Source organism: Crocodylus siamensis, chromosome 4 (genome assembly GCF_052110815.1).
Source record: "Crocodylus siamensis isolate JL-2025a chromosome 4, ASM5211081v1, whole genome shotgun sequence".
NCBI classification, from domain to species: domain Eukaryota; kingdom Metazoa; phylum Chordata; order Crocodylia; family Crocodylidae; genus Crocodylus; species Crocodylus siamensis.
The window spans coordinates 228,171,219-228,189,315 of record NC_143398.1 but is presented as its reverse complement, the minus strand read 5'-3'; the positions used below and the strand labels follow the sequence as shown (position 1 = coordinate 228,189,315).

Here is an 18,097-nt window from a genome sequence, read left to right as displayed (position 1 = left end):
CTTACCTCAATTGGGAGCTTAATCTCTGAAAAGCACCACTGACTGCACTGGGCATTGAACTAACCTTTCATTTATAGAATTGTTATCTGCCTCGGAGAGTATGCAAAGCTCATATTGGAATCAACATGGAGAAATTTGTCTTACCTCTGCCTATTCTTTGGATAAACAGAATATGTAGATCTTCAGGGCTGGCAGTTTGCCTTGATATATAATACACTTATTCTGTCAGTTTGCTAAACTTTTTTTTTTTTAAAGAGAAAATATTTTCCTAAAATGTCTGAATTAAAGATAGGTCAATGCTGTTAGAAACTGGGGACTTTAGGATATCTGGAAAAATGTCTTTTCCTGATAAATATTGCATCAAACCCTACATTCCTTGCTTAAGTCAAATTCATTCTATAGTCAGTGAATATTTCGCTTATGAAATAAGTCAACTGAGTAAAAACTTCTGGCTCATTATTCACTGCATATTTTAACTCCTACCTAGGTAGATTCTTGTACTCCTATATATAAAACAAATTTAGGGGCAGGGTATTCCTGCAGATGCTCACAGCTCCTAATAAAGTTAATAGGAGCTGCTGTATCTGTAAATCCAAGTGCAAAATGTAGCTTTTATGTAAGGCTAGCTATTGGTTTTGCCAACCCTCTCCTCCCATTAGCTGAGGACAGATTAGATTGTGAGTCTGAGCTTGTGGATCAATATAACGGTTATAGTTGTGTGAAATTATGAGCCATTTCATTCCGTTTTAAAATTACAGCAGCCTAGCTCACTTGTCCCCATATAAGAGTGAACAGACATCACAGTTACATCAGAACAGCTGATGATATACATTCCTATAAAGGGATCCTCCTTCCCTCTCCCTCACATTTAGTCCATGATTCTCCCTTTTTCTGCAGGGAATCCTGTGCCTGACACACATCACAAATTGCTTCCAGATCGGCTGCACTGATAATTTCCTTTCTACCTGTGTTTGAAAAGGTAGCAATAGGTTGCTGTATGTCTTTTCCTGTGATTTATAATAGATGTGTCCATGATGAGAGTAAGGAGGTGCTCTTGTATTGTTTTTTTCCTTTGCCTGGGCAGGTAGAACAAGTCTCAACTGAGCCCTGCATTGCCTTCCCACTGTCCCTGAACTACAGCAGTGTCCTGCTGAATAGAGATGTTTTTGAGGGTATATTTCCAGCTCTCAAAAAGATAACTTGCTGCAGGTTTAATTCAGTAGACCCTAAAACATCCTGCTTATGCAATGCACAGGGCTGTTAGCTGTGCAAAGCACACATGGGAATACAGTAAATTAGTGACTTTTACAGTGTGACTTCTTGGCAAAAGACAACCTTTGAAAACCACATGTTCACATTTCCAAATGAGTTTGCCTCTAGCTCTCCCTCAGATAAACAACTTCCTTATGGAATTGTGGCTGAGCAAAAGCAGGACTGGACGCATAAAGCGAAGTGATACTGCGTGGTGTGTTTTGACTATAAATCCTGACTGCAGGAATTATTAGAGTGAAGCAACAGTTATCTACTAAGTTTAGAACCTAATCCTGCAAGACCCAGGACTCAAAGTGATTCAGGGCTTGTGCGATTGTGCCCCAGTTTTTCTACTGACTTCACAGAAACACAGAATTGTGCAGAAGTTTGGTCCGTCTCTCAAATGAAAGCAGTTTCTCAAACCTGGAGTGCTTGGTGGTCAGGCAAGAAGCAACAGGATGTGCTGCCATAAAAGTGATTAGAGTTCAGCTGGCATGTTTGCTTGGCGTTGCCAGGGAGGGGAAGACTAGGATGTTCTGTGTTGTTCTCAAGTGGCCTTTGTTTGCTGATGAGCTCCGGAGGGAGCCATGTCAAGGCTTTATACTCAGAGAAAAGTCACCGGCAATATGGTGCGCTGCCCCTTGGGATGGGTAAATAAGTAGACGAAACCTCCATTCTAATAACAAATGATGAAACAAGTCTTTTATTAGCTTTAGTATTTTAAGGAATATTAAAAACGATCCTGCTAAGATGCATGTAATAAATATCCGCACACCTACAACATTTTCGTTGTTGCTAATTTGTGTAAGGCTATATTAAGTGTCAGCGTGAGCAGCATGTTTAAAGCCCCAGAGAAGGAAGTGAAGTGCCGAGATTGTCTTTCCTCTGGACTTTCCTTAAAGGGAATGAAACACAAGCACCTTTTCTTTATTCCTTAAGCAGTGCAAGTGCGTTTGATGTAATGCTGATCCAGAAAGCGAGTTAATTTAAAGGGACAGTCTGCATTTGCCTTTATGCTGAATAAGACTGATGAGAGGGAACGGGCTTCTCAGCCAGTGAGAACTGCTTTTCAGTTATGGATGCATGCTTGTACATTTTGCTGTCAGTTCTGCCATTCTTCTCTCTCTGGTTGTGGGTGTCTGGTTTGCATAATCACAGTGCAGCTATTTGTCAGTAAACACACAGTTTGAGAAATCCCTGTATTCCAAGCTGTCAGCCAATCACATCGGTGTGATTTACATAACCGTTTTCAATGCTAAGTTTGTTTACATAAAGAATGAACACACACTTTCAAGCTGAATGCCCTTCCTTTTACATTAAGGAAACAAGAACAAATAAATCTGAATGACAAAGGCATGGAGCAGCTTCCCTGTCTCTCAAAATTGCAGCTGCCAGGCCGATTTCTTTAGAAATGCACCAGGCAAAACGCAGGAAGTGGAATCCCAAGGTATGTGGCTCTACAGAATCAGAATAACTTTACTTCCCGTTGATGCTTCCATTGGCTGCTCCAATGGTCCCTCTGCACTAATTGCCCCTTCAGTGGAAAATTGGAAGCTGCAAACAACAAATGAGGTTTTTTTTGCTTTTTAGTCTCTTTGGTTGAACTATTGACAAGAAAGAAAAGGAAAAATGCCAAAAATAGGGTGTATAAGTGCACAAAGTGAAAGCGTTCTTAATTCTTGGATTCATTTTCCGTTTTGCCTCCAGTCACAATTCCCTCTTGGCAGACTGGCAAAGACTTGTCCCAGCAAAAAGTGTCATTTGTTTACCTCATGAGAGTCCTAACTTTCCCTGCTCTGGATTTCAGTTATGAAGTGCAATGTGTGTCTTTGTGAATGCACAGAAAAAGTCAAGAAGGTGTTTCCTTATGGTTATAAAAGGGATGGGTGGAAGCAACCTATTTTCCATCTACACACATTTCCCTTCTAAAACCTCCAGGATAGCTACTCACTATGCTAGAGACTGATTAGATCCTGCACAATGATGTGCTGTTGGTGTAAGTCTAGTGGGACTATTCCTGATTTACATCGACATGGAGGAGAGAGTCTGATCCTAAATCCACGCTGAGAACTTTTTTGGGGAGGGGGAGGGGCATGCTAGAGGCCTAGAAGAGTGCAATGATAATCTTCAAATTTATTTTATTACAGAAATGAATAACAGGCACAATGCGATAGGAAATGGGGTTTTTTTGAGAGTTCTGTGATGATATAATTTCTAATCTTGGCTGAACTGGTTGTGGTTGTAACTCTCTTAGAAAAAAAGAGAGAATTTGAGCTAGCAAGCAGACAACTGGTATGCCTGGTAACCCTCCACCTAGAAGTAACCTGTACTTAGACCCAGTGGGTACCTATGCACGTGCAGCGAGTAGTAATTTTTCATTTTCAAAATGCCATTTTTCAGCGCAGGGATGCTAATACATAAGACACCCCAGGAGTTTTAATCAGAGTCCCTCTTGGAGCTGCTGTAATTAAAGCGTCCCCTTCCCACTTCCAGAGCATGCGTATAAATGCCCAATAGTTTGCAAGTGGGAGCTCCCGTCTTACTAAACCCTGAATAAACTTTCTTCTAGTAACTCATTACAGCCTATTGCTGCAGATTATTGCTATCTATTTCTCTTTCCTCATTTTTTTTTGTATAAGCATATCTACTAGCTCTGTGCAATTACTACAGCAAGTAATAAATCCTGAAAGAAATTAAAAATCCTCAACCATGGCACAGGTGGATTATATCCTCATCTCAGAGCCAGACAGCAAAGCCTCCCACAGCTTCTAAAAACCCTCATCACCAAGAAGTAATCTACTTTACTTTAATGTGTTACTCTTTTCTATTCTTCTTCTTCCACAGCCTTAGTCCTATCATCTTCAATTAGGTGTCTACCTAACGTCACCAGAATGACAGAAGTTCTCCAAACCACAGATTTCTGAACACTGAAGCACGCAGCCTGTATAGATAATCAGCACCAGAATAAAGCATTAGAATTAGAGGCACCCTAACCATAGAAAAAGGAACAGTTCCTGGAGTCAAGAGAGGATCCAGATTTATATATGTGTATCTAAACCAGGATTGTCCAACTTGTCGGTGGCTGGGAGATATATCTGTGTGGGCCACAGATCCCTGGTCTGTATAGCATGTACAGTCTGTACTGCTGTGCTCTCTTCCCCATGCTTCCCACTCTGTGATCTGCCCCACACTCCCCACCATGTGCCTCCTCATCATGTGTGCTTTCCTGTGCTTTTTTTCTCATTGGCCTTTGACCTCTGTTATACACACTGCTGTCATATGTGCTTCTTAGCATCCTCCTTGTTTCACTTCTTGTAGCCTTTCCTGCCAGCGGGGATTCGTCAGCCCTCCCCCCCTCACCATGTGGGCTTCCAAATATTGCTGCTGCAAGCAATAGTTTTTAAAGGCACAGCAATGTGTCACAATGGAGAGAACTTGGCACATTCACCATCCAGAGTGAGAGAAATTGGCCTAAAAATTCTGAAGATGATGAAGACTTTCTGAAAATGAACAAACCTCTTTTCAGTACAAAATATGGTGGTGCATGGTTTTATTAGACTGCGATTCTATAATGGTAATCATTTCTTCATTGATAGAAAATGCAATGGTCTCTTCCTCCGAGTCATCTGCATGGCTATCCAGCTCATCTGTATGCATCCCTTCTTGAAGTTCTAAACATTTGATCTGCTGTTGCATGTAAAGTGCCTATGCCATCTGAACTTCTCCATCATTGTATATCTCTTTTTCACCAGTTCCTCTGATGCTTTAGATTAGCTCAGAGCTCTTTTGCTCAAAGATCTTGGAGTATATCTTTAGGTCCTTCTTAACTTGCTTGATCTGATCCTGGCTGAGCAGGATAGGAGGTCAGGGTCTCCAAAGCAGCTGGCAAAAGTGATCTTTATTGTTCTTCTGGAGGTTCATAGACATTGTCACATTGTCCACCCGGTGACTCCACCAAGACATAGAAGTAACAATGTATTGACCTGTCGGATCCCATCAGATACCTGAGGCTGTCTAGTGTTCAGCTATATTCATCATGGTGCAATTATATGTATTAACCACAATGCAAAGGCACCATTCATGTTTCTGAGGTCAGCCAACACTACAAATTGCCTGTGGGGATTCCAGAATATCGTTTTTGCCTGCTACATATCAAACATCTTGATGAGCTCTGTCTTCCCATTTACCTTGACATTGTAAAAGGAGGCAAAATTTTGTGGAGTCTTTCCATGCAACGCAGCAAACTTGCTCCCATTTGGTTCCCAGGCAAAGGCTATGATAGGTTCTTTCATTTCTGTCACATCCACTGGGACCTGTTTCTCTCTCATTTGGAAGATCTCAGAATTAGTCATTACACCCTGTGTACCTTTGGGAGTCTTGTCTACCTACACACACAGGTAACTTCCATTCTTCTGCCAGTGCCAATTGTCTACCACACTGAACAGGCTCCCTGCACAATTTTCACCCCTGGAGGGGAGCTGCATCACTGTCACTCTTGTTGGGATGTCCTTGTCTTCAGGCACCCCAAATGCAATTATGCTTCCACCTGGAGACCATGACAAATCTTTTATCCCAGTGATTTTTAAACCTTTCTTGTCCAGTAGGCCAATAGAAGGTGTTGCAGAGATAATGAGGGAACAGTCAGGGAACAAAACATATCATGGGATGAAAGTTATTAATTATATAGCTAAAATAACCGATACTTGTTACAAACAGTTTATGAACAACCCTTGGGTCCATATTAACGTCACTTTCCTGAGCAATTATGAATGATACATTTGCTAAAACTCTCCACAGCATTTGCAAACAGGAAAGAAGGAACAAATCCTTTAGTCAGCCCCTATCCACTGGTAGTCAGTGATTGGTAAGCTGCCAGAAGGTAGTGGGATTGTTGTCTGTTCTTTAGTGTGTATCTTTGTCCTTGTGACAGACAACGAATATCCTTCGTGTAATATTCAGTGGTGTAAAACAGACTGTTAAGTGCTAGTTATGGGTTTTGAATGGAATCGGGATTTTATTTGGATAAGATAGGACAACATTTTTTTGATAGTCACAAAAAATTAGGTTATATTCTTGCACACCCAGGCAGGCAGCAAAACCCTGTAAACTTCTTGAAAGTGGAAGGAAACAATATTGTATGAGTTGGTAGCAGTTGGGACAACTCAGGGAGAGACTTCCCTAAAGCTGCAGTTATTATCAACCGTTTTTCTGCTGATCTGTTTTGAGAAATGGTGGTATATTTTAAGCTGGGAACAGCATTTTTCTAATGTACCCTGACCTCAAAACAAGATGGCACACAGAAGGGTTTTTTTTTGTTTGTTTGTTTGTTTTCCCTCCAGCTTGTTCCTGCCAGAGCAAACTATTCAATTTTGTACTTTGCAGCCAGGCAGGAACGGTGCATCACAATTCTCTCAGCTGAAGGAAAGGAATACTGTGGTATGGGGACTGCGAGAGCTTTTGTTGCTGGAAGGAATTTTTCACTGGCTTTTTACTCTGTGTGTGAAAAATAAAGTGCTCTGGAAATGTACAGATTCCTTGCTGCCAAAAGAGGTTGTTTTCACAGCTCCTCTTTTGCCAATTTCAAGCTGGTTAAGGGAAAAAATAAGTTTTCACCTACCCTTGTTAAACTTGCTTTCATGACAGCCCCTGGAAAGTACAGCTGAATCAGTAAAAATGCCAAAATAACACATTTCCCTTTAGAACAGAAGAATCAAATATGAAAAGCTGTGCTGAGGTGAAGAGGGAGTTGTCAATGATAGGAACAAAGGCAATGCAAAAACCATTATTAACCAACTGTATTAATTGTGCTAGAAGGATGATCTGACATTTTAAGAATCTCTATCAGCTGCTTTGGATTTAGCTTTAATTTTTTCTTCCAACAGTTTTAATCCACAATAATTAAGTCCTTTCAAAACATAGACTGTGTAACTCAATCTAAATGCACTTATATCTATATATAACAATAGACAGAGAAAGGATTCTAGAAAAACATTTTTGCCCATAATACTGGCTTGACATAGTGGTATTTTCATTAATGTATTGATACATGGCGATGCTCTGTCTTTTGCACCTAGATGACTGATATACGTGCTGTGGTATAAAAATTGAAGATTAAATCATTAATCCAAGATAAATGTTTTATTTAACATGCATGGGGGAAGAGATTTTTAGGCAAAGCCACATCTCTGAAGCAGAGTATTTAGAAAGTGAATGGAAATACTATAACTTACTTTTTTGACATCTTCTTCCCATATAACCTTTAGCACAGGAACACACATTGTTTCGTATACAGTGTCCACCGTTCTTACACGGAGGGTTGCAAAGAGCTAACGGAGCGGAAGAAAAATACAATGGGTCAGTTTAGAATTACAATCTCTCTCTTCTTTAAAAAAGTGGATTGAAATCTAGTATTGTAAATCTGACAGTGTCCTTTAAAATGTAGGGTAATTCACTGAGACTAGCATCCTTTGTTTTGGCACCCTGATGAAAGGGAGGTATTTATTTGTTAATAAGAAGGAATGAGGTGAAGACCCTTCCTGTAACATGATGCTACATACCTCTCATTCCACACTGGACTACAGTAGAACCAAGAGCAATTCCAATACAGTCCAGACTGAATTCATTGGAATAATTCAGGGGCTAACTGAGATTTCAGAAGCTGAACCATAGGCTGTGTACACCCATTCAAATGGCTTGGAGAAATTCTCCTGGATTTGTTTTCCTTGTAGAAAAACTGACCCAGATAATCTTGAATAGGCATTCGAATGCTGATCCTCTGAAGAGCAGAGAGTTTGCAGTGCTAATCTATGCAAGGGAAAGGGTGTAGGGGGACCCTATACACACATCTCAGCATGCTCTGAAGGCTCTCTCAGTCTGCCTGGAGACAGATGGCATCAGTGCACAGGGCAGCCCTAACTGGCTGACCCATGCTATTCAGGGTCAGCTGGTGTCTCCTTGTAGCATAGTGTGGGGACTGTAAAGGGGGTATGTTCTGCTCCTTGCTTGACGGAGCAGACACACAGTCCCAGGGAACTGGTGGGGAAGAAAGCACCTTGAGATACTGGAGTAGTGTGCTGTGGGTTCTTTCAGAAGGAAGCATGTACAGACATTTGCTTTTCAAAGAGAAACTCTCCCAGGAGTAATTTAAATCTAGTTGTCTTTTGATTCTTTTTCTCCCAGAACGGGCATTTTTTTTGTGAGAGAAAAATGCTGAACACTAATACACTCCTGGTTTCTATTGAGAGAGCAGCAATTCTCTCAGGAGAAACTAAATGTCTAATACATGGCATAGATTTTTTTCTACAAATTAAAATACTTACAAGTGAGAGCATACCTCTTACACTCTTACTAAGCACCCTGGTGTTACACATCCTCTGGGGTAGAGGGGTGGGGCGCTTTAATTAGAGTGGCTCTCAGAGCCTCATGTGTATTCAGTGTCTCATACTTCAAAATGAATTCATTCAATGAATTTAGTTAAAGCACCCCCACTGCCATTTTGAAAAGTGGGGATGCTGAATACATGTAACACAGAGGCTGCTGGGGTGTGCTAATTAGCATATTCCAGCAGGCTGACAGCAGACTTGATAAATCAAGTTTGCTTTGATGCATATTAATTAGCACACATCCGAGCAGATGTTCGTCCTGTGTATAGGTGCCCTAGAACAATAGCATGAGGGTTTGAGAGCAAGTTTCAATCATCTGTTCTGCCTGGACCAGAGCAGTTTCTCATTCCTGATTGTTCCAAATCAGGCCTGAACCTGAATCACCCTTGCTGGATACCAATACACTGCTCACCATGTAACCTGTCAGTCTTATGTTCCTCTGTTTCCCTCTTCTCCTTCTCTCCTCCCAAAAAACATAATCCTCCTGACTAGCTCTAGCTACAGCTCTATTTTACAGCATACATCTTGTTTTATTCCCTTTGGCAGGAGGACATTCTTAAAGAGATGATTTTTTTTTTACTCTTCAAAGTACTTTGAGAAGTTTGAAATAAGCTGGATATGGAAATGTGCATTTTGTGTAGCTTTGCAAAATTAATGGAAGCACACTATTGGGGCATAGATCTTCGATGCTTACAGGTGTTTGTCAAAGCAGAGTGGTAAAAGAGACATTTTAAATATTAATCTGCTAATTGTGGAGCTGGCAGTCTCCACAGTTTGCAGATGTTGAGCTTCTCTGCTGTCGGTGGAAAATGGCAGACTCTTTAGTAAGTTAATGAAATGCAAACAGGTGCTTTTCATGTGTAAAAAAAGGGTCTGTTTCTTGAAATTCCACAACTTAAAAAAATTTCTGGTTTTAGTTTATGACTAGAACTGGTCATATTTTTGCTATAATGGGCAATTTTTTGGCAGCTGAAAGTTTGTAGCATTGAAGTGATTCATTTCTGTATTAGCATAAAATTTTGACTTTTTGAGATAGATTCAAAGGGGACATAGGTGCCTTTCACAAAATCATGGAGGAGATAACAAATTCACTGGAGCCTGGTTCGAAACCTGTAAATTTTGTTGCCAATGTAAATGGGCTAATATCCCAACTTTTAGGCCATTATCTTGCTGTGCATACTCTCTCTCTGTCATTTAGTATTTAATTAGTTATTCACAGTGGAATAGCTTCAACAGGATATACTGAATGAAAGCTACCATCAGAATACCTTTGGATGTCTTTACACATGCTCTGCAGTGGGCATTAGAAGGGGCATTTTAAATAGATCAGGAGCTGCTCTAATTAAAACACCCACAGTGTCTCATGGATTCAGTATCCTGTACTTCAAAACGGCAGTGGGGATGCTTTAACTAAAGCTACTTCAACAATCTTTATTCAAAGTACCCCCCACTGCCATTTTCAAATGTGAGGATGCTGAATACATGTGACACTGAGGTTGCTGGAGCACTCTAATTGATAGAACTCTATTAATGAGTCTGCTCCAACTCATTCTAACTGGCACATGTTGCCCCAACAAATATGTGATGTGTCACTATATTTTTTGTTGATAAACAGAGATCCTGGTTTTCTGTGATAAAAATCCACAAATTCTCTCGTAAAAAATTGAAAATTGGCTGATAAAAACCCCCAAGCCCCAAAAGCCGCAATTAAAATGAAATGCCCCTCACCCCCCCTGCCCTACAGCCCCCTGGACTTGCTTATGCTTCCCACTCCCCCCCCACAGCCTCCCCAGCCCTGCTGGTGCCTCTTGCTACCCCCCCCCAGCCCTCTGCCCACCCCCCAGCCCTGCCAGAGGGGGCTCCCAGCTGCCAGCACTATGGGGCCAGGGACCCAGGGCCACAGGGACCCCTTGCCACCCTAATGGCTGCTGCAGCCAAGCAGAGCATGGAGTCCAGCTCCCCCCCCCCTCCGTGCCTGCCAATTGTGGGCTCAGGCTCCCTCCTTGCTGCCCTTCCCCCAAACCCCCAAGGCCCAGCAGGTGTGACCTGGTGGTGCAGGGAACAGCAGGGCCACATGGACTGTGAGCTCCATGCTGTCCTGGTGATGTGTCCCCTGTGCATGCAGCAGCAGTGGGGGTGGCAGCATGGCATTTTGCTCCTCACTGATACTGCGCAGGCAGGGGACATGTTGCCAAGGCAGTATGAAACTTGCAGTGGCAATGAGATCCCTGCATGGCCCTGCTGTCCCCTGCAGCACCAGGGTGCACCAGGTTGTGGAGGCCCTGGGAAAGGTCAGCAGAGCAGGAGGCCGAGCCTGCAGCAGGCAGTGCACCCCCCACCCCACACACAGGCCCCTTTGGGAGAGTGTGCAGTGGTGGAGAATCAGCCCCCCCCCACCCCTTAGACAAGCTGCCTGCAGCCCTGTCCTGCTCCCCACAGGCCCTGCAGCCACGCATTGTGGCCCCAGGTCCCAGGACCCATGCCCAGGCAGTGCCTGGCTGGACAGCAGCCCCAGCCCTGCCCCACTCCCTCCCTCCCCCACTGGGGGGCCTCAATCTCCCCCCACCCCACTTACCTGCAGGAGTTGCTCTCCAGGCTGCCTGGCAGCTGTGTGCATATACCACCCTCTTCCTGCACCCTCCCAATCCCTTGCAGGCTGGAACTCTGCCAGCCTGCAGAGAGCTCCTTGCAAAAGTAGAAAATCAGTGGGTTTCTCCAGGAAAATGAGAAATCCATGTTTTTTTCTGGTAAAGGGGGAAATATGTGGTTTCCTCCATTTTTCCATGGGAAATGGAAACCCGGATCCCTGTTGATATCATCATTTTGATGATGCATTTTGACCATCTGTAATATAAGTAGTACATACCCGAGAGTAAGATCAGAACTTGAACATGGTTTTCAGAGAAGAGCTATATTTTACATTTAAATTTATCAGTAGGAAATTATTTATAACTTCATTTTTATCTTTTCTGTAACTGCTCTTCCTGTATTCAAAGACTGTTATCAATGTTTTCTTCTCCAAGCTAAATAATCCTAGCTCTTTTAGTCTTTCCTCATAAACCATTTTTTTCAGGTCTCATTGTTTTTGTCACTCTCTGCTAGACTCCTTCCAATCTTTCCACATCTTTCTTGAAGTGTGAGACCCCAAACTAGAAACAGTAATTCAGTTGAGGCTTCACCAGTGCTAAATAGAGTAGAAGAAGAATCACCTTCCCTTAATTTTCCAAACCCGTTGGCTCTTTTTGCAACAAGGGCATTGTTGACAATTATTCATCTCATCAGTGGCGATGTGTAGGGGATGCACAGGGTGCACTTGCACCCCCTGAGAGTGCTGGTGCACCCCTGACAGGCAATACTTCCTGCTTAGGTGATGGGCAGGGGGGCAGGCAGGACCACTGGTGCCCCCCCTGTGAGCACCATCTGGGGAGTGGGAGAGCCGGATGAAGCACCACGGCCACTTCGGGAGCACTGCAGCCATTTCCTGTGCAGTTGGCTATGGGGGCACCTGCTCCTCCCTGGTCACTGACTGGTCACTGAGGGGACACGTGCTCCCTCCTAAGATAGCACCAGTCACCCATGCATCCTATGGTCCATTTTAAACCTCAGGTCCTTTTCTGCAGTTTCATAATTGGTAGGGTCAAAAGGGACCTGAGCAGATCATCGAGTCCGTCCCCCTACCATGGGCAGGAAAGAATGCTGGGGTCAAATGACCCCGGCTAGGTGATTATCTAGCCTCCTTTTGAAGACCCCCAGGGTAGGAGCGAGCACCGCTTCCCTTGGAAGTTGGTTCCAGATCCTAGCCGCCCTGACAGTGAAGTAGTGTCTCCTGATATCTAGCCTGAATCAACTCTGTCAGTACTGCAGTCAGTTATTGCAGTCTAGCTAATTATTCCGCAGTCTGAATTTGTGCATGCAATTATTCTGTCTCAACTGCAGGACCTTGCACTTGTCCTTCTTAAATTTCATCTGATGGATTAGGGACAGTTTCTCCAGCCTATCCAGGTCGTTCAGGATTCTTCCTCTACTCTTTTGTGTATCTGCTACTCTACCTAGCTTGGTGTCATCCATAAACTTGCTAAGCATGGAAATACAAGCCACCAAAGAGTAGAGATATTTTACAATTTCAGGCTTAATCCTTTACCCTACACGTTAAAGTCTGGATTCCTTAGCAGTACATAGAGAATGTATAGAACTTGCTTACCCGTTTGGCACTGGGGACCATAGAAACCAGAAGGACAAACACACAAATTTGGACGTACACAGCTGCCTCCATTTAGACAAACAGGAATACACACTGCTGTAAACAAGCAGAGAAAAATAAATTAATTAAATCAATTAGATGATGGTTCTTTCTTCATATCTTCATATATAGAAGAGTGATCCATTTTACTGAATTAGAGCAGTGTTTTTCAACCTTTTTAGATTCAAGGCACCCCTTGAAAAATGCCAGCTCTTAGTTTTCATTTGTTTTTTGACTACAGAAAAATTATAGAGCAATTCTGCAATTGTTGCAAAGAATTTAGAAAGACTACAATAAGGCAGAATGTTTTTGATACTATGGGCATTTATAGATCTGCTGAGGAAGTGGTGGGAGGTGGGGGGCAAGGTGTGCTTTAATTACAGTGGCTCTGAGAGCCGTTCTTATTAAAGCGCTCGGAGCCTCACATGCATCAGCGTCCCTGTGCTGAAAAATGGCAGTGGGGGCACTTTAATTAAAGCTCATTGAACAAGCTTTATTTAAAGCACCCCCACCACTGTTTTTCAGTTCAGGGATGCTGGTGCGCATGACACTGGAGTCTGCTGGAGTGCAGTAATTACCACACTCCAGCAGACTTGATTAATCCTTTCATCCAAATGATGATTTTACAGATGATGTAATAATCACCTGTAAAATTGAATTGTATTTTGTACATTATTAAAGCCCTCATTCAATTCATGGGAAAGCTAATACCAGAAGGCCTAAACTTCCAAATGTACCTACCCTACTCTTCTGCTGGTAATATCTCTAGGTAGCCAAGTCTCTGCTACTGCACAAGATTACAACCAGCAAACTCCTGACAATGCTGACATGTTTGGTATTTGTCTAACTCTGATGGGATTCACAAAGTAGATATCCTTCCACCTGGCTCACTTGGATACCCTCTTTTACACTTAGAAGCCACTTCTTCTGGTGGGAAGATACAGGAATAGCAGCAGTACATCTACAGCTGAAGGAGAATTCATTGATGTTCTGCTTCTTAGGACACAGAGAGAAGTGACAATATCTGCCCAATCTGGCCAAAAAAGGGAGTCTATCGCTGTGACCAAACACAAGTGCACAGCTGCAGACCACTCCATTTAGAAACAGTGACAGGTTGGGAGAGAGGCGGGGCCATTGCTAGGGGAAACCAGCTGCAAGCTCCCAGCCAGCAGCTAGATTCTCTCCCCCCTGGAACCAATAGTGAACTTCTGTTTGGTCATTCTCAGTTACAGCTGGGAAGCTACCCTTCTGTCTGCATCCTCAGCTGACAACGAATGCAACAAGAGTGCCAATCTGTGACAGTGGTGGTTTTGCTATGTAGAAAGTGTTGCTGATCACTATTTCATGAACCTGGGGGAAGAGCACTGAAAAAGAGCAACATTGTTTTTGCACTGACATATTTTAAAAAAATTGAAAGCAAACAACAAATCAAACTAAAACCAGATTCTATACATACAAAATTGTTCTCATTAAAAGAAACAACAACAAAAAACCCCTTTCTTATTTCCTAGAAGAAAATAGCAGTTTTATGTAGAGAATACATAATTTTGTCTAGTTTTAACTGTACTGTATAATTGATTTTGCCTAATATGAACATATTAAATTGAAATAATGGTAAAATTCAATTTTCCTTTTTTAAGGCACACAATTGAACTATTTTCTTTCCCTGGGGTTTAGAAAATTCTCAGAGCTTCTTTTTCTTTTCATTTTGTGCAGCTGCAGGATAAATACTAGACTCAGAAATGCTTAAAACCCAGTAGGAATTGTCTGTTTCTGAGATTTCCAGGTCTGTTATATGAACCTGAGGATTGGATCTGTTGTCCTCTAAACCCAAATTTTGAACCTTTTGAGAGTCATCCATTATTAGTTCCCAGTTCTTTTTTCCATTTTAAGTTTTTTGAGCAATTCCAGGACAAACATCAGGATGTATAAATCTTGTGGATTTCAGACAGGGAAATTAATGTAGGAAAGATGGATGCTTTCCAAATGTTTACCTGTTTCACAAGAGGGGCTGCTCCATCCATTTTTGCACTTGCACTCATCTGGTGACACACACTTTCCACCATTGTGACAGTGCCTGTTACATACCACTACAAAATAAACAATACATTGCAATTAAAAAATAAATAAAACCTTAATCTGCAAAAGGTTTGGGCCAGATTCTCCTATCAATATCATGACATAACCTGTAGCAACTAGTAAAATAACAGCATTACTCTGGATTTTAATAGGTAAAACAGAGAACTGAATGTCTATTCCCTGAGGGTGGTGGGGCAGGTGGGGGTTGTGTCTTTTTTGTTTAAGTTCACCATTCACATTTTTGACAAAGCCTTGCATCTAAAATTCTTAGCTTAAGTATTCAAGCTACTTCTGTGCAGAACTAAAATTATTTTCCTGTCAAGGACAACCTGATATTTAAATCAGAAGGACTGCAGTAATGAAACTATAATATATGTTTTGCCATTCAACTAATATGGAGGGGTTTGAAGGCTGATTTTTTTTCAGATGTTCTATTTACTGAACCAGTTTTGTAGCTTGTAGTGCACAGTAACATGAATCTTAATAGCTATGGTTGCCTTTTTGTATTTTCAGAATTAGTATTACGGCATTCACTTGCACAACCTTGAATTTCACAAACATTATCGTAAATATTTTTTCTTTACCAGAGGTGCTTTTATGTAGCAAATGTTCATATGGATGTGAATATTTTTACATAATACAAATGTGCTTGTGGAAAATATATCCTGAGAGATGTTTCAGCCACTGTAATGCTCTAAATATATTAGACTTTGATTTCCCTACTGTATTCAATTGGAATTTTGCGGCAAAATGCAGACAAACAAAAGCACTTCTTGTGTCATATCATTTTCTCCAAATTTAGGCATGAAAAGGGCAAAAACACTAAATAAATGTGTACCTACTTATTTCACATCTTGGACCAACAAATCCATAACCACAAGAACAGGTGTTTTTAGCCACGCACGTTCCTCCATGATCACAAGGTGGATCACACAACACTACACAAAGGCACAAATAAGCAGAGGCATGAGAAAAGGAACACAACTTCAATATCGTATAGTTGATTAAACACAGTTCTATGCAGTTATGAGCCCAGAACTTGCTACTATTTCTCATATCCCTTTTATTGTTACTTTTAATTAATCCTCCCTGTTGTAGATGCCAAGAATAATGCTACATGGAAAAAAATAGCTAACACATTAATAATGTAGGAATAACCGAGCAAAAGCGATAAAATATTAGGATGGGAGTGACTGTGGCATATTAATGCCCATGTTAAGGTTCTGAGCGTGCACATTTTGAAGTAGCTGTTTCTCAGTAGCCTGAGCAGACTCAAAATGAAATGAATGCTTGCGCAAGTAATAAGAGAAGATAATTTGCCTTTTTTTCCCTCGGCAAACTTGCCTGGTGAATTCTCAGAATATATTGCGCAGTGTCAGAAGAAGTTATACTAAACCAAAGATGGAACAGTTACTTCCTCTGATTCGTGTGGCTTTTCAGGGAAATTTTGTGGCAAAATGACATCATTTTAAGTCGCGGTAAGAATTTTTATTCAGCAGCCGGGGGTCTGCAGAGAAAGCAACAAAGCGATAGGTGACAATTTCCCTAAATAATTAGGTGTTGCAGTGTACAGTTTAATGTCTTTGAGAGAAGAAAGAAAACAAGCAAGCGTATTGCATAGACCTAGAGAGAAACTTGGGAAGTACTGAAACCTCAGAAATATATCATTTGCTTGAGCCTCCAGGTATCTCTTTGAAAGTAAGGTCTTTCTAGCCAGTTGACGCACATGTATCTGGCAAACTTTGAAGGTTCAACTTGTGAACGGAGGCAGCTGTGATTCTTGTGTGCATTCTATAAAACTATAAAATCTCTTCATTTTAAACCCCACCTCTAACAAAGTTCCCAACAGGATGAGGGAAATTAGTTTATTTTTTAAGGAGTATGTTGTTTTGTTGGTGTGGTGTTTTCTTGTGACAGCTAGAGATGGTTAAAGAAACAATATTGCAGTCACAGCTTGCAACCTAAGGGCATTATACACATACATCTGGCTGCTCTGATGTGCCAGAGATCTGATACGTTAGAGCAGACTCAATTAATCAAGTCTGCTCCGCATGCGAACTGACGCACCTGGTGCTGCGCCACATGCAGTTGTATGAATGGCAAAATGTGCGTCAGCACTGAGAAAATGGCAGCGGTGCGCTTTTGAACTAAAACACCCTCAATGTGTTTTAGTTCAAAAGCGCACTGGTGCCATTTTCAGTGGTGCAAACATTATGTACAAATTCTTTCTATTTTTACATCTCTCAGTATCTAGTACTTCTAACAATTCAACCTTCAAAAAACAGTTATTGGACTGCTGCTGAGATTTTATATAAGTTCACTATAACTTAGATGCATAAAACTTTCACAAACTTTTATCTTCTTATTTACCTAGAGTAGTTATTAGAGAAACTGTAGGTGGTTCAAAATACTTTTAGGTTTTCATGCTATAGCTATAGTAAACCTGCTATAATGAATACTCAGGAAAATGAATGGTGGAAGAGAGAAAATAAAATTTAATATTGCTTCCATGTTTTATATTTATACAGTAACTATTGCAACCAATATCTTGCAAGGGCCTTCTCTAAAGCTCACTCAGTTACTTAATGCTTGCTCACAAAATGCAAAGCAAAAGAGGAAATTATATGTTTAAATCCCACCTAATATAAATTGTCTGGCATGTTACTCAGTCACAGCAGTCTTGTTACTTTGGAAATAGGTACACTGACAGGGTTTTTTCCATTTCACCCTTTTAAAAGACTATCATGTGGGACTAATATTTGCAAGCAAGTTTGGCCTTATTAACCAGAAATGACCAGTGAGATTTTCTGTGTATACAGTTATAAAAGAGGCTGAAATGCCTCATGATTTTTAAAGGATATGCCAAGGTGCTTTATTTCCTTAATTAAGATGGTTGCATAAAACTCATGAGACCAAGTGCTGTGGCATGCAGTTTAAATTAAGAGTATGTGCAGATATTCCTAGATGTGATATAAAATCACTCATCTTACTTTAAGTTGCATGATTGTAGATAGACCCCCACTTGTGCAGTTATCTGCTTGTGCCTGGAGCCACGCCAGGAACCCAATCTAAGTTAGCAGGGGTGGGAGAAAGGGGTTGGTGGGTCCTGGGGTGGGGGATTGGTGGAATTGAGCAGGAGCTGACC

General features: G+C 41.5%; 1 protein-coding gene and 1 pseudogene across 4 annotated transcripts in view; both read right to left on the bottom strand.

The window, feature by feature from the left end:
- LOC149867628 (von Willebrand factor D and EGF domain-containing protein-like) overlaps nucleotides 1-18,097 on the bottom strand; it is a 350,434-nt gene that overhangs the window by 39,570 nt on the left and 292,767 nt on the right. For 3 of the 4 annotated variants that reach the window (XM_090045830.1, XM_090045828.1, XM_090045831.1), the window contains 4 exons: nucleotides 15,795-15,890; nucleotides 14,868-14,963; nucleotides 12,835-12,930; nucleotides 7,482-7,577 (listed from right to left, as the gene is read on the bottom strand). In XM_090045830.1, coding sequence (XP_089901956.1) covers nucleotides 7,482-7,577; nucleotides 12,835-12,930; nucleotides 14,868-14,963; nucleotides 15,795-15,890 — 384 coding nt within the window. The remainder of the gene's footprint in view (nucleotides 1-7,481; nucleotides 7,578-12,834; nucleotides 12,931-14,867; nucleotides 14,964-15,794; nucleotides 15,891-18,097) is intronic. The other variant, XM_090045829.1, reaches the window with a different exon arrangement.
- On the bottom strand, nucleotides 4,653-5,888 carry LOC149867630 (eukaryotic translation initiation factor 3 subunit B pseudogene; annotated as a pseudogene).